This window comes from Vicugna pacos, chromosome 28 (assembly GCF_048564905.1).
Source record: "Vicugna pacos chromosome 28, VicPac4, whole genome shotgun sequence".
Classification (NCBI taxonomy): Eukaryota; Metazoa; Chordata; class Mammalia; order Artiodactyla; family Camelidae; genus Vicugna; species Vicugna pacos.
Genome location: NC_133014.1, coordinates 13,415,736 through 13,432,368, shown reverse-complemented (window position 1 = coordinate 13,432,368; position 16,633 = coordinate 13,415,736). Strand labels below are relative to the sequence as shown.

The 16,633-nt window shown below is 46.7% G+C and overlaps 1 protein-coding gene, 1 long non-coding RNA gene and 1 other non-coding gene across 5 annotated transcripts in view; 2 read left to right on the top strand and 1 right to left on the bottom strand.

Annotated features, from left to right (window-relative positions):
- Nucleotides 1-15,332, bottom strand: part of LOC107033477 (uncharacterized) — a 93,307-nt gene extending 77,975 nt beyond the window's left edge. For 2 of the 3 annotated variants that reach the window (XR_012065218.1, XR_012065219.1), the window contains exons 1-3: nt 15,205-15,332; nt 9,491-9,613; nt 8,363-8,452 (exon numbers count right to left, since the gene is read on the bottom strand). This is a non-coding gene — a long non-coding RNA (uncharacterized lncRNA). The remainder of the gene's footprint in view (nt 1-8,362; nt 8,453-9,490; nt 9,614-15,204) is intronic. The other variant, XR_012065220.1, reaches the window with a different exon arrangement.
- On the top strand, nt 6,432-6,504 carry TRNAS-AGA (transfer RNA serine (anticodon AGA)). Its single transcript has one exon. It is a non-coding gene; the product is annotated as a tRNA-Ser (tRNA).
- Nucleotides 15,333-15,378: 46 nt separating the features above from the next.
- Nucleotides 15,379-16,472, top strand: TMSB10 (thymosin beta 10). The gene is made up of 3 exons (XM_072951560.1): nt 15,379-15,508; nt 15,793-15,907; nt 16,185-16,472. Exons 2-3 carry the CDS (start codon nt 15,808-15,810, stop codon nt 16,211-16,213), a joined length of 129 nt encoding a protein of 42 aa, XP_072807661.1. The 5' UTR covers nt 15,379-15,508; nt 15,793-15,807; the 3' UTR covers nt 16,214-16,472.
- Nucleotides 16,473-16,633: the final 161 nt, after the last annotated feature.

The following is a 16,633-nucleotide window of genomic DNA, read 5'->3' as shown; positions in this document are numbered from 1 at the left end:
TTAAAATGGTAAGTTTTGTTATGTATTATTTTACCACAATTTAAAAAAATAGAGCATTCCTTTAAAGCAGGGGGAGTAGGTACAGCTCAGTGGCAGAGTGTGTGCTTAGCATGCACAAGGTCCTGGGTTCAATCCCCAAGACCAGCATTTTAAAATAATAATAATAAACACATAAATAATAATAAATACATAAATAAACCTAATTACCTCCCTTCCAAAACAAAAAAACAAGCAAAACAGGTATTCCTTTAAGAAAGCAAAATAAAGGGGAGGGGTATAGCACAGCGTTAGAGCGCATGCTTAGCATGCATGAGGTCCTGGGTTCAATCCCCAGTACCTCCACTAAGAATAAATAAATAAACCTAATTACCTCCTAATCCTCCCTAAAAAAAAAAAAAAAGAAAGCAAAATAAAGAAGCACATTTCTGACCTCTTAAATTGGCAAAACTAAAAGCATAGCAACATTGAATCGAAATGCATTAAATATGCAACAAGAAAAATTTAAATATATTACATTTCTATTTTTAAAAAAAAAGAAATGTAGAGGCTTTGTGTACAGCAGTTGGTCACCATTTAAAATGTGCACGCCCTTTGACCTAGAAATTGCACTGTACAGATCTGTCCTAAGGAAATATTAACACATATGTGCAAATACACACACACGCACACATACACACACACACAGACCACGGTTTGGAATCTCCACACTGGGCTCACTGAAGTATTAGAACAGTGAAAAATCTCACACGATCCTTATAATGGTAAGTTATGCGGCGGTTTGAACAAATGAGGAAGAGCTTTGTGTTCTGGAATGAAAGGACACACACCAGATTGGTGACTTCTCGTCTCGGGAGAGGGGGACTTCCATTTTTACTCCCTGGGCTTCTGTATTGCTGATTTTTTTTCCTTTTTTTTTTACACCGAGCAGAATTTTTTATCATTTATTTAATTTTAATTTTTTTTTTTGGACTGAATGCTTCTGGAGAGCTCACTCTGGGGCTTGTCCAGTGGCGAGCGTGCCTTCCACTCCAAAACCTGACAGTCTGCACATCCTTCTGGCAGCTCCAACACCCTCCGCAACAGGGCCTACCTGCTGCCTTCACGATCAGAAATGACCCTGTAAGGAATCGTGCAGGGAGGAACATCAGTGCTGAGAAGACGGCCGAGATTAGCATTCCTGTGACTCGGACTTGTTTGTTAGGAGCAGTGGCCCGGAGTGGCCAGTCCTTTCCAAGAGAGGCGATATCTCTCTGCTGTCGCCTGCTGTGACCCCCACCTAAGACCCCACCAGCCTTCAGGACGCTGCCCTGGCGTCTGGCAGCTGATACTTTTATGACGAGGAAGGAGGCCTCTCAAACCCCGCTTTTTTCATTCCTTGCTGCTGCCCAGAACTGTGGGCTCTTCTTACAACCAACACAGGGCCCCACCGCACAGACTAATGTCAGTAGCCTCGGTGAGGGAGACTCTCAGCCTGATCCCCCTAACCTGTAGGCCACCCTTTCTAGGGGCTCAGAGATCTGCTTTCCATCTTCCTAAGGGCCCCGTGGAACTTCCTTGTGGCCCAGAATCCCAGCCCAAGAGTCAGCTTCTCTTCAAGGGAGTACAGACATGCTTAGTCCTAGGACGGGTGTACATCTACAGAGAAAAATATGTTTTATGATCTCCCAGAAATGAGGCACCAATAAAATTCTTTGTTTCCAGTTGGTCCTTGTAATCATACACATACAACTTGTTAATATTACGTTTTAGGCTTCATACTTGATTTTACTTTATTTTTTTACAAAATAACTGCATGGACATGCCCATCTCTCAGTGTCCCCACGTGTCAAGGACCACCCTGCCCTCGATCCGGGGAGCAGAGCACAGCATACTGGCTTAAGTCACTGGCCCAAGGTCACTGCATCTAGTGAATGTTAGATTCAAACTCACACATTCTAACTTCAGAACTCAAACTTTCACCTACTTCAGTCTACCTCCTCTCATTGCCAGCTAACATTTTCTTTAAGAAGATGTATTTATTTGTATCTTCAGATACGACAGTTTTTGAAACACACACAAGAGAAGGGGGTGAGTCCAGGAACCTGTGTGCACGTATCACCCAGCTCTGGAAGGACATATTCACATCTCCAGAACCAGTGTTCCACGGGACAGCTGGGGAACCAGAGACCCAGGTCAATGTGAATCGCTCCTCCAGAACTCGTGCAGAAGAACCAAGGCAATGGCAAACCAGCTGGTGCCCAGGAGAGCGCAGACCAGACCCAGAGAAGAAGCAGAAGGTTGTGAGAGAGCGAGCACGGGGGTCACGCATGCTGGGGGGCAGTGTGGGGGGAGGGGAACTCAGTTCCTGGGAGGCTGCTGGCAGCCATCAAGTTCCAGCCTGAAGACACTCAGGGTTACCCTGAGTCCCCCGGATGGACACTGTGGGGCACCACCCAGACCCCCCTTCAAGGGAGGGCTTGCTGTCCCAGCTGGCTGGGGGCACCATCAGCAGAGAAGTGGCAGTGTTATCTCAGCCGCAAGAGGCACCTCCAATAGCCATCTCAGCCCTTTGGGGACAACTCTAGCTCCTGAGGCCCCCTGGGGTATCAGAGGACTAAGGCTGTCACAGCTGGACTTCTCTGCCCAGTCGCACTTTCTTCCTCCCCTTCGCCAGCAGTTCGTCCTAGGGCACCCTTAATAAACGCCCTGCATATGAAACCATCACAGAGGCTGTTTCCCTGGAAACCCAACATGCCACACGACCTTTCTCTAAAAAGCATTACTAACAGAGGTACCCAGAGAGTCACCATATGGGGGCCATGATGAGACAACAGCCTATTCACAGAGAACATACAGACCTCGGGACAAGAGAGAGACAAAGGAAACAGGAGAGACTTTTGCATTGTGTGTGTCCAGGGAATCTGCAACACATATTTGGAGGAAAAAATGCAGCTTTCTTCATTTCCCTGGGAGTGTTTGGGAGCCCATCCCAGCAGATGCGGTGTGAGGGAGCCAATGAAACGCAACTCAGTCTCCCAGCTCGAAGCCATCTCCTAGGGCTTCATTCAGCCACCCACCAACCCCGCAGGGGAAAATGCTCCGGGTGTGGGGGGTCCTTCTCTTTTCCACCTCCCCGAGGGGGTCCAAGGCCCAGAAGCTCACCTGCCCCCACCCCCAAGCTGCTGGTGTAACTCAGGGCCTGTTTCCTTGGCTGACCCTCTGACTTTGCAGATTACCCGAGATCTGACTGTCACTTTTCTTAAATCTCTGGCTTGGGCAGCCATCATCACAGGGCCAGTTCACCCCTGCCGTGGTGACACCATCTCCTCTGCAAATGTATCAGCAAAAAATTCCTCAGGGAACTTCCATATTTCTCCCCGAGGCCTTGGTTGGGTACTTGGACCTCTTAAACTCAGTGAGCAGGCCCTGCAAGTCATGGGGAACTGAGGGCTTTCTCAGGCCAGGCTGTTTGATTTCTGTGATGACTTTTTTGATGTGTCAATTTGGCTAGACTATTGTCCTATCTATTTTATATATATACATATATATACACATATACATACATATACATACATATTCATAATATACATATACACACATATATATACACGCACATATATATACATATGCACATACATATACATGCACATACATAAGTCAGGCGGTATGATAAATGTTATGAAAAATAATCAGGCTAGGTGAGGCTCTGGATATGCAGTGAGGGACATTTAGTACAGAGCCTAGCACATAGCATTGGGTAACATCACTGTCACCCAAGCCAGCTGGACACCACTCTCTCCATCACCCACCACGTCACATCCACCACTGCTTATTTTCTGCGGTGAATCACTTTCAAACTCTCCAGGTTTTCATCCCCACCCCCACTCTGTGAGTCTGACCCTCCCAGAGGCCCCACCATCCCTGTGTAGAAAAAGGACCTTGTCCTGTAACGTGTCCAGAAACCTCTTTGCAAGAATTTGTATTCATCTTGGAGCCTTTACTGGGCAGCGTGGAATGATAAAATAGAGCAAAACTGAGACTCACTCAGGAAATACTCCAGAGAACGAATTCGCACAGTGTGGGAAAATTATAATAATGAACCAAAGTAGCTGAACCGCTCCCCTTTGTGTAAGACATCTCACTTACAAAATTCTTTCAGATACTTGAGCTCACTGACCTTCATGACAGCTCAATTACTATCTTCATTTCTCAGATGAGGAACTGAAGCTTGGAGAAGGGGAGTGACTGTCCAAGGGCCCAGGGCAGCAGGTAGTGGTCCCAGCACTGGGACCCAGGGTTAGGGTTAGGGTTAGGGTTTCCTGACCCCAGGTGCTGTCTGAGTGAGATGCTTCATAAACATGTCTACACCATCATTAGAAAGGAGGGGGTTTGCCTGAAAGCATAACACTTAACCACATTCCTCTCTGGAAGTGCAACGATAGTAAGTAGAACCATTTTTTCCTTCTTGCCTGTTATAAATTATTACTCCCTTCCCAGTAGGCTTGTAATTGGCTTTTTATAAGTCTTCTCTGGGAGAAAGCTTAGAAATTTGGCTCCAAGCCAGAGAGTAACACATTGCATAAAAGAGACAGAAAAAGAATATGAATTTTCAAATGAGCAAATTAACTAAAAAGAAAATAGAAATTCTACATATTCCTTAAGGAGGAGGATAAAAATATAGCATGCAGAAGGGGCCAGTTTTCTGGAAATTATGCAAATTAAAAGGAAGCTAGAAGTAAGGGAAAACTATAAAAATGATTCAAAACCTGAGAATTTATCTGGCATAGACACTTGCATGGGTTTTGTAGTTAGTATCTGCAAATCCCAAACTCCTAATTTAACCCTTCCCCCCTCCTTCCCCTTTGGTAACCATAAGTTTATTTTCTATGTCTGTGAGTATGGTTCTGTTTTGTAAGTAAGTTCATTTGTGTCTTTTCTTTTTTTTAGATTCCATATATAAGTGATATCATGTGGTATTTTTCTCTTTCTGGCTTACTTCACTTAGAATGACTATCTCCAGATCCATCCATGCTGCTGCAAATGGCATTTTATTCTTTTTTACGGCTGAATAGTATTCTGGTGTGTGTGTGTGTGTGTGTGTGTGTGTGTGTGTATTTTTTTTTTACATCTTCTTTATCTAGTCATCTGCCAATGGACATTTAGGTTGCTTCCATGTCTTGGCAATTGTAAATAGTGCTCCTATGAACATTGGGGTGCATGTATCTTTTTGAATTAGAGTTCCCTCTGGATATATGTGGTTGGGCTGTTTTAAGCAGTGAAATCACCAACAACAGGAGAAAAATGAGGTACTAAATAGACTATAAAAAGGACGCTTATTTATAGTGTAAGAGCTCAAATAAGAATGCAGAACATTGCTTTGTTTCACAACTTGAGGAACAGAGCTTCATTTGTTTTTAGGTAGATACATCTTATATCAAAGTGACTTTTCAAAGAGTTTCATCCACTGAGAGCACTGATGCTACAGACTGAATGTTTATGTTTTCCCAAGACTCATCCACTGAAATCCTCACCCCCAAGGTTAGGAGGTGGGGCCTCTGGGAGGTGGTTAGGTCATGAGAGTGAAGTCCTCATAAATGGGGTTAGTGCCCTTATAAAAGGGACCCCAGAGAGGCCCCTTGCCCCTTCTGCTGTGTGAGGACACAGAAGACGGCTGTCTATGAACCAGGAAGCACTTCCTGACCAGACCCAGACCTGCCAGTGCCTTGACCTGGGGCTTCCCAGCCTCCAGAATTGTGAGATAAATTTATGTTGTTTATAAACTGCTCTATAATATGCTGACTCTAACATGCTGTTACAGGAGCCCAAATGGATGGACTAAGTCAACCGGAGAAGAAAATGAAGGACCAAAGTGCACTGTCAAGGGAGAGCAGACTTCACACACAGACCAGGGGCGTGCAGGACCCAGGACCACAGGGCTTTCTGTTGAGATATATATAAGCGGGGGGGGGGGATGCTCATCTGGGGGAGAAAATACTTGTTTAACGTGTAAAAGAAAGAGAAACACAGAAGACAGACTATCCTATCAAAAGACACAAGTAGTGTTAACCTAACAGCTAACAGCAAAAGTCCACTGAGGAAGGAACCAGCTTCGGGGAAGCTCCTCCATCAGTTGCTTGTGGTAGAAAGGGAGGCCCCGAAACCTCTTTTTAGCAAAATACAAAGTGACAAAGAACAAGTACGCTGTCCTGCTGGAGAGGAAGAGGGGAGTTGGTATTTCTTGAAGGTACGGATAGAGACAGGAAGAAGGGAATCAGAAAATGGAAGGAGGGAGGGTATAGCTCAGTGGTAGCATGCGTGCCTAACATGCACGAGGTCCTGGGTTCAATCCCCAACAATGCCATTAAAAAAAAAAGAATAAATAAACCTAATTACCTCCACCCTCAAAAGATAAACCCAAAATAAAAAATAGTAATTAAGAGGTATTTTAAGGGGGAGGGTATAGCTCAGTGGTAGAGCACATGCTTAGAATGCACGAGGTCCTGGGTTCAACCCCCAGTACCTCCATTTAAAATAAATAAATAAACCTAATTACCTCCCCCAAAATAAAAATTTAAAAAAGAAGTATTTTTTTTAAAAGTCAAATTATACACACATAAAGTGAAAGTCTCTCCTTTCATCCACTCCCCTACAAATTCACCACCCTTAGAAGAAACTATTGTTAACAGACTGAAGTTTATTCTTCTGGATATTTTCTAAGAATTTATAAATATATATAAATTTTTTAAATATAAGTTACATTTTAAAAAGGAAGAGAGGAGATTGTAAGAAAGTGGGAATTAGGAAAAACACAGAGTAGGGACTTGCCCAAGGCACCCAGAGGGCTTTTCAGATCAAGGACGTGTCATAAAAAATACAGATTTTCTCCCTCCCCTTAACCCACAAAACTTTGGTCAAAGCTGTGCTGTGCACACCAACCTTACAGTTACAGTTGCTTGAAGACGGCTGTCCCTATTTGGATGTGCATCAACGTGGACAAAAAACTTCAGAGAAACCAGAAGGAGCCATAAGAACAGAATATTCCTGAAATTTCAGGGAAACCACAGGGAAGCATCAAATAGGAGTTGGAATCATTCTTACCCAGGTCTTTATCAGACTCCAGAGGACATTTGGATTACACATAAAATTTCAGAAACATGTCTTGTGGAGGTGAAAGGAGAGTTTAGAAGTTAAAGGGATGATTTTTGAATAACAGACACTAAGCCACTGATTGAATGAGCCCACTTCTGCAGCGTCTGAACTGCTGGCCACGATGAATTAGTGGGCGATAAAATCAAACTGGCAGGTCATAAGCAGTAATTTTAATAAAATAATAAAATGGAAAGGAATCATCCAACCCCACCGGCCAGGAGGGAAATGTAATTTAAAACACTGAAGAGACAGAACTCCACACCTATGAGAACAGCTAAAATTAAAAATAGTGACAATACCAAATGCTGATGAGGATGCAAAAAACCTGGATGTCTCATACATTGGTAGTGGGACTGTAAAACGGTACAGCCACTCTGACAAACTGGGGGAAAGTTTCCTACAGAACTAAACACACACTTCCCACATGATCCAGCAATCACTCCCCTGGACGTTCATCCCAGAGAAACAAACACTTACGTCCACACACGCCAGTGGACATAACAGTGCTGTTTCCTGTTTCTAGCTCTTAAAGAGAACGCTGCTGTGAACATTTGTGTATAGTGGAAATGACCTTCAACCAATGATTCATTCATACTGTGGAATACCACTCAGAAATAAAAATGAATGAGCCACTGATACACTCAACAACTTGAGTGGATCTCAAGGGCATCACAATGAGTGGGAAAAGCCAATTTCAAAAGATAAAATTTTGCAGATGGAGACCAGATAAGTGGTGGCTAGGAGTTATGGGTGGAGGTGGAGTGGTGGCGATAAGACTATCAAGGAGAAGTAACTCAAGGGATTCCCTCTGCAGTGATGGCATAGGTCTGTCTGGATTGTGGTGGTTGTACAAATCTATACATGTGATAAAACTGCATAGAATTACACACACACACACACACACACACACACATACACACACGCATATACCAACTGGTGAAGTCAGGAAAAGTTCTGTAAATTGCACCAGCATCAGCGTGCTGGTTCTGATACAGCATCACGGTTGTGTGAGATGTTACCACTGAGCACACAGAGGACTTCAGTGCACTATCTTTGCAATTTTCTGTGAGTCAGTAGTCATTTCAGAATAGAAAGTTTTTGAAAATGAAAAGGGGTCAAACAGAGAAAGCCAGAGTGCATCACTCACACTAAGAGTGAGTACTGTTCTGGTGAAACTCCTGTTTCATTTCCATGTGCTCAGTGGGTCCTGGGTCACCGTGTGAAATGTACTTACTGTACTTCTGGGGAGAAGGGAGGGCAGTCATCAAGGTCAAAACCAGTTTGAAAACCACTGCTTTACAGCAAGCTTGGGAGACTCAGAGACCTAGAAGGGGCCAGGCAGAAAGTGTGAAGAAGTAAGACAGGCCTGGCTCCTTAAAACTGTCATCACTCCTGTTTCCCGTATAACAGCCACAGTTCTGACTGTGGCAGGTTTCATAACAATATGAGCATTTTTTACTGCCACAGACACATAAGCTCTTTCTTAATGTTTTTAACTACATGGCACTCAATCTACCTGTTCTCCCCACTTTGATAGTGCTAATTTGATAGTAACAAATTACCCCAAATCTTAGCAACATAAAACAACATCTATCATCTCACAGTTTCTGGGAATGGCTTAGCCGGGTGGGTCTGGCTCGGGGTCTTCCAGGAGGCTGGCACTGCACTGTCAGAGACCTGCAGCCATCTGAAGACTCAACCAGGGCCAGAGGATCGACTGCCAAGCTCATTGATAAGCTTCAGCTCCTCCCCTGCTGTTGGCCAGACTTGAAGTCCTCACCATGTGGGCGTCTCCGTAGGGCTGCTCCCAACATGGCAGCCAGTTTCCCCCAGAGGGAGGAGTACAAGAGAGGGAGAAAGCGAGGCACCACAAATGGAAAGTTAATCTTAGAAATGGCAGACTATCTCCTCTACCATATGCCTTCCATCCCACAGACCAACCCTGATACAATAGAGGAGAAGACGACACAGAAGTGGGAAGGACCGTTAGGGGCCATCTTTTTTAAATTGGTCTAGTCAGTTTACAATGTTGGGTCAGCTTCTGGTATATAGCATAATGTTTCAGTCATACATATATATTCCTTTCCATATTCTTTTTCATTATAGGTTACTACAAGATACTGAATATAGTCCCCTGTACTATACAGTGTGTTCATTTTATATATAGTAGCTAGTATCTGCACATCTCAAACTCCCAATTTATCCCTTCCCCCTTCCTTCCTCTCCTGGTGACCATGAGTTTGTTTCCCATGTCTGTGAGTCTGTTTCTGTTTTGTACATAAGTTCATTTACGTCTTTTTTTTTTTAAGATTCCACATATAAGTGATATCACATGGTATTTTTCTTTCTCTTCCTGGCTTACTTTACTTAGACTGATGATCTCCAGCTCCATCCATATTGCTGCAAGTGGCATTATTTTATTATTTTTAATGGCTGAGTAGTATTCCAGGGGCCATCTTGAAGGCTGATGTCCACAAATACAGACCTGGGAAGAAGAAATATTTATCCACTATAAGTAAAACACCAGTACATATATAATAAATGCAATGACCCTGGTCTCCATGCTGCGAAGATATTTGGGAGTGGTGGAGAATCCAGTCAACCAAAGCAGACATCCCCCATGTCAAGGGTCAGCTGCTAATCATGATGCTGCTACGAGAAAATAGAGACCCAGTGTCACTAGATCTTCAACTTGGAAATCTTCCGATGTCTGAGAATTGGCTGAAGGTTTTTGTTAAGTTTAACGTGATCAAACATCTGGGTCCAGGTTGCCAGTTTGCAAACCCTGCTGCAGGATCCAGGCAAGGACAGGGGTGTGGTTAAGGGCTCAGGATTTAGAATCAGCTAGACCTGGATTCTAGGTCCAGCCATGCCAGTTACCTGCTGTGTGACCTTGACCAAGCCTCAGAGCCCATGCTATAGAGCAGAGAGGATCAAAACTCTGCCACTTTACACTTTTTCGGTGAGGGTTGAGATAATGTGAGTAAAGTCCTTCTCACAGACTGGAACCCAACAGCTGCTCAGACGTGTCCGTTGCCATCACTATTGCTGTTCCAGCACCAGAAATGAAAACTGAAACACTGACATCCTCAGCCACGCTGTGACTGTTAGCGACGTGGGCAACCTCAGCAACGCCAGCGCTGACTTATGCCCGAAGCAGAACAATCGTGACAGAGGCTGAGCCACAAAGGCCCACTGTGCTTTCCTCGCCATTCTGTCTTAAACACCATGACCTGCAAAGAGAAGTGTTTTGATGGTATGGCAAACACAGAGGTCACATCTTGATTTCTTTGCTTCCCACACATCCTCTGTGTGGGAGTCACACAGCTACTTTCAGGCTGGCAAAGCTGGCATCCAAAAGGAGGCTGTTTCACCACTGGAAAAGCATCACAAGAAAGACCAGGGAGGTTATCTAGGGAGAAGCGATTTTGCTCACTTGGGACCCTACTCCAGCCCAAGGTCTGAGCCATCTCTATCACAGTCCATGTACTTGGCTAGCCACTTCTCCTTGAATGCCTCCAGTGACAGGGAACTCATCACCTCCCCAGCAGTAGCTTATTCCATTTTGCTAGGGAATTTGTTATGCATTTGTTCAAAGACTATTGACTGAGCACTTACTATAAATCAGGTGCTGTATTTGGTGACACAGTGGTAAATGAGACAGATGAGGTCTCCCATTTTCTAGTGTGGGAGACAGACAATAAACAAAGAAATGAATATATAACATGTTTGGCAGAGAGAGATTTGTTGACAAAATAATCAATACACAATCTATAAACAGAGAGAAGAATTTTCTTTGAGCCAGACTGGTGACTATCGCCCAGAAGATATCCTCTCAGATAACTCTGAGGGACGGCTCCGGAGAAGGATGGTTTTCAGCACAGATTTATATCTTGTCAGAACAAAGATCAGGGATACATTCCTCCAAGGTCTTGAAAAACAAATCAGCACATACACAGAGAGCCTGTACGGACTTGGCACCTGGGAAGGGAGTCTTTTTGTCCAAGATGTACCAGCACTGACATCCCAGGAAGGGAGGTATTTAAACTTTATTTATGACATGGGCATCCTTTACTTCTGGTCAATGACGCTGTTCCTTAATAATTAAAGCAGATGTACAATGTATGTTTGATGGGCCATAAACAGGCTATTCTAGTTAGCACAAAATTCAAGTTAATTCATGTGTAAGCCAGACTGACTTCCCCTTACCTCAATACGTGAACATTCCTTTGATCAGATTCTAAGAAGAAAAATGAAACAAAGTAAAAGTTTAGAGAATGGCAGGGGTGATCAAGGAGAGTTCTCTGAGGAGAGGACACTGGAGCCACTTTCTAAATGAAATGAGAAGGTACACAATCTAGACTAAGAAGAGGATCTCATGTGAGCATGTCAGCAAGGAGTAAATGAAGCAGGAGTGAATGTCTTCCTTATAGTCAAAGGAAATCTGGACTGAACTCTTTCTTCCTATATCACACAGCCACAAAGCTCACTGCCACTGGGGAGTTAATCATGTTACTCATGTCTCTCTACACTTGTGGGTTAATGGTCAGGCCAAGAAGACTCTGCATCTGGCCCTATCATGTTCATTTCATCATATTTTGTTAATTTCTCCACTGGCTCCACCTTGCCTTGGTGTTTACAGTGTTGCATCCTTCCTAATACAGTTAGCATTCTAACCACACCCCAATTCAAGTCCCCCAACAAAAAAGTCAAATTGACCAGACCTGAAGGTTGGAATCCCAGGGCGAATTTCCAAATTCTTCCCCCACAACCAGCTTGACAGTCAAGACTTCTTTAGTTCCCTCTTAAGAGCTCTACATTTTCCAGAGCACCCTTCTCAATGAAAGAGATGGAAATATAATCAGAGTTGAGTGGTTTTGCTTTCTCTATACCATCTGTGAACAGTACACAATCTGTTCCAGGCAGCAGGCTGATACGTTGTCAGACAAATGACGCCCCAAGTCATAAGGAAACACATGAGCTTGTTGACTGACTCAGAGTCATTCAGTGACTACACCAGACTTGTCACTTAAAAGTCTCATCATCTCTGTATCTTCCACATCTAGAACACTGCCAGTCACTCCGTGGGCATTTGATAAACACTTATTGATAAGTAGACATGGGAGTTTTATGGGAAATATTTAGGAAAAAAATCCCCAAACGGGACCTAAGACCCTGGCACCACTAAGTTATGATCTTTCTATCTCATGGGAAAATAAGATGTGTTGCAACATCACAAGTCCCCAAACTTAGTGACTTTACAATAACAGCAACATTTATTTCGCTCGGGAACCTGCATTGGGACCAGGGACAGCTTGTGCCCGCTCGGCTCAGCGTTAGCTCCTGTGCTGCAGGGGCTCGTGGTTGACGCTGGCTGTCGGCTGAGACCTCAGCTGCGGCTTGTGGCTGAGACGCCTGCACGTGGCTGCTCCGTGTAGGTGCTTGGTTTTCTCAGAGTGTGGAGGCACTCCGAGAGAGTGTCAGGCAGAGCTGTGCGGCCCTTTATGTACTAGCCTCAAAGCCGAAAAGTATAATTTCTGCCACATTTTATGTATTAGAAGAAAGTCATGAAGGACAGTCTGTATGCAGGAGTTAGTGGGAGAAATGTCAAAGAATATGCAGACGTTTTAAAACCACTACCCACTTTGCTAGACACCTCAAACTAACACTGTAAATCAACTACACTTCAATTAAAAATGAGAATATTTTAAAAATCGAGAAAAATAAATAAATAAATAAAACCACTACCCAGAGGACTGAATGAGACTAATAGATTTGACCTTTGTTCTTAAGCAAACCAATGCCTAGGAGGCTACAAGCTTGTTTAGAGAAGGGCCACAGAACTGCACTGAGTGATAATAAAGAGCGTTTACAAGTCCACTTAAATTTCCTTAGCTCGGAAATTCCGCAGGCTTGGTATGTTTGAAACATCTGTATCCGCAACTGTATCTAGAAGAAATGGATTCCTTTGTTTCCCAAATGGAAGGAAGCTGGAGTTCACCACGGGTCCAAACTGGGCTGCCTTCACAGGCCTAAGGCGGGGCCCAGGAAGGTAACACCTAGATCACACTTGGCTTTACATCTGAAAAGGAATGCAGCACCAGTGAGACCCTCCAAAGAGTCGATGCCTCCGGATGTCTGGATATTTTCATGCTCAAGTTTGGCAGATCCTCCAACAGTGAATGGCAGAGGCTGCTCCAAGTCCACCGACCCCCACTTTTCTCTACTCCTGGGCACACAGCTTGACTACATTTCCCAGCCTCCCTTGCAGTTACGTGCGACCACATGACTGAGTTCTGGACAAAGAGAAGGCAGCAGAAGTAATGATGGCTACTTCAAAGCCTGGTCTGTAAAAACTCCAGTGCACTCCTCTGTCTTCTCTTTTCCCCTCCACTGGCTGGATGGGGTACACTTCGAGGACCTAGGCGATGATACCGAGTGATGAGAGGGAAGGGGGCTTGGCTGGTAAAGTGACTATGTGGAGGAGAGCTGCCTGACCAGAAACAACATAAAATGTCGCTGCATGAATGGAAAAGAAACTTTTACTGCGTTAAGCCCCTCTAGGGGGTCATTTGTTACAGTTGTGTGTCTACCCTGACGGTGAAGTTGGATTTCTACTTAAGAAATGCTCGTTTGCCTTCCTCTTCGACCATAGGTGGAATACACTTCCCCATTCTGTGGGTAGGTTTGGCCAGTGGGATGCTGACAAACAGGAGGTGACATGACATGCTTTTGCACACACTTCAACACTTCTGCACTCTCATGCGCAACAGCCCTCTTACTCTTTTCCCAACACCTTGAGAACAAGCTCCAGCTAGTTCTTGAGCCAGAGCATGAGACACTCAGGGGCAGACTTGGATCCAACCAGCAGTGCAGAGCCAAGCCCAGCCTAGCCCAACCCAGCAGCAGCTGCCTGCAGCTGAATGAGCAAGAATAAGTTATTAGTGTCTTAAGCCACTGAGTTTTGCCATAATTTGTTACACAGCATATTGTGGCAATAGTTGGCTGATACACTACCAAAGTTGTGAGTCTGCCGTGTCATTTTCATGGGGCTGCCCTGTTACCTTTACACTTGATGTCTGTTTATCTCCTTTAGGTTTTATGCCCAAACTCTTACACATGAAGAAACTGAAGTGCAAGAAAAGACTTGTCCAAGGTCACACAGGGAGTTTCGTATATCAAATTCATTGGCATAAATTTATTTCCTTCTGTTCCACTGAAGGAATGTGAGAAATGCAGATAAAACCAGGAAGGGATAGGGACAGAATTTAGGATGTTTCCACCAAATGCCACTTTAACAGAACTTGGTAATACTCCTTAACATTTGGAAAATCCAGTACAAATAAAACAATGACCAGCTTCACCCCTTGGGTTATTAATTAATGGAACTTATTATCTAAAGATGTTGCACAGGCTGAAAAAACAACTTTTCTAAGAAAGATTTGAGTAACTGCATTATAGCACTCCTATAATGGGATAAAAAGGAATAGAAGAATGTTTGTGGAGACATCTTCAAGGTTAAGTTGAAGGAGGAAAACACATCTAGCGTTCCTAGGAGATCTGGGGACCCCCTCGGGACTGCCTGCTCCCTCCACCGCCTTTCAGACAATGCTTGTAACAAGCATTTAGGAGCAGCAGCGGCGGGTGATGCAGGAGCTGCCCAGCTCGGGGAAGGGAGACAACTATGCGAGGGCAACCGGCCCCAACCTGAGCAAAGGGCGGTGGAAACCTATCTGCCACCACCCCCCACCCCGTCTCTACATCTCTAGGACCCTCTGCTCGGATCCTTTTGGTGCAGGACCCCGCAGGGGTTCACCTCCTCAAGGGGCGGACAAGCGGGGGTGGGGGAGCAGGGGCAAGGCATGGGGACTGCACAGGGGTGTGGCGTCCCCCGCGAACGGGGACTCCTGTAGAGCGCGCGTGCACGCCCGCACATCCACACCCACAACGACACACTACACACACACCAAACCGTACACCCCTCCCTCGCCGGTTTCCCGCGCCCCTTCTGCGCGTGAGCAGATTTCCGGAGAGGAGAGTGCAGCCCCCTAAGAAAAACGAAGGCTTGGCTCCCACCTTGGCGGCGCCTGAGGTCTCCACGGCGGGGACTCGGCGAGCTGGGGGAACTGGGCGCAGGGGCCCCGCGCGCGGGAAGAGCCGCGCCCAGCCTAGCGGGTAGCCGGGCGGAGGGCGCGGGAGGGAAGCGGGCGGCCCACGCCGGCCCCGCCCCCCGGCCGTCGGGCCCGCCCCCTTTGCGGCGGGCGAGGGGCGGGGCGGGGTGCGGCGTATATAAGACGAGGGGCGGGCGCCACTCTTTTGTCTCTTGCTGCAGCGGAGCGAGCGGGAGCATCCGGACTTCGGCTCGGAGCGGAACTCCTCGGTGAGCGGCGCGCTGGGGCGGGGGCCCCATCAGGGTGGGGTCGGAGCGGGTTTCCCCAACGGGCGCGGCGCGGCGCGGCTGCATCCGGGCGCGCTTCCCCGACGGGGCGCCCGGGCCGGCCACACCCTGGGGCTGCGGAGGGGGTGCGGGACGCGCACAGATCCTCGACCTCGCGGCTGCCGGGAACGCCCTGATCGGAATGCCACGTCGAGAGGCGGCGGCGGGGAGTGTGGAGGGGGCCGCTGGCCCTGGCCCTGGGCCAACCGCCTTGGTTTGCCCGCTAGGATTGTTTTAAGAAAATGGCAGACAAGCCGGACATGGGGGAAATCGCCAGCTTCGATAAGGCCAAGCTGAAGAAGACGGAGACGCAGGAGAAGAACACCCTGCCGACCAAAGAGAGTGAGTGCGCCCCCGCCTCCGGGTCCGCGGCCCCAGCCCAGCCCCCACCCGGCCCTTCCCGTTAACCCAGCCCCCCACTCCCATCCGGCCGGTGCCTCCCATCGAGCGGCCCCAGTCCCCCTTTCTGTTACACAAAGCGCTGTTTCTCCACAGCCCCAAACCCCTTTCTTAATCCCCAGACCGCGTGGGTGCCTCGCCCACACCAGGTTTTAAGCGCCTCGGTGGGGGGGTTGCAAGGGGTCCCCATCCCCCAGTGCCCGCTTCCTGCTCTCTACAGCCATTGAGCAGGAGAAGCAAGCGAAGTGAAATTTCCTAAGCACCTGGAGGATTCTCCACCCCCATCATCCTGGAGACCCTAGTCGTGATGTGGGTGAAGAGCCACCTGCAAGATGGACACGAGCGACAAGCTGCACTGTGAACCCGGGCGCTCCGTGCCGGCGCCACCGGCCCGCGGGTCTCTGAGGGGACCCTCCAATCGGACTGCCAAATTCTCCGGTTTGCCCTGGGATATTATAGAAAATTATTTGTATGATTAATGAAAATAAAACACACCTTGTGGCATGGCTGGCGTGGTCTGAGTCTCTTAGTTGAGTATGCGTGGGAAGTGTCGCTGCAGCAAAGCCCCACGCGCCGGACTTCCTGCCGCAGAGCGGGGGAGGGGGTCTCGGGGTGGGCGGGCTGGGAGGGACCACCTTTTAATTTTGACTTTATCTGCTTCTCCGTAGG

Bases quoted from the DNA above. Each gene is read 5' to 3' on its own strand.
- TMSB10 (XM_072951560.1), top strand. From the start codon at position 15,808: ATGGCAGACAAGCCGGACATGGGGGAAATCGCCAGCTTCGATAAGGCC. The intron at 15,908-16,184 runs GTGAGTGCGCCC...TGCTCTCTACAG, and splicing joins CACCCTGCCGACCAAAGAGA to CCATTGAGCAGGAGAAGCAA.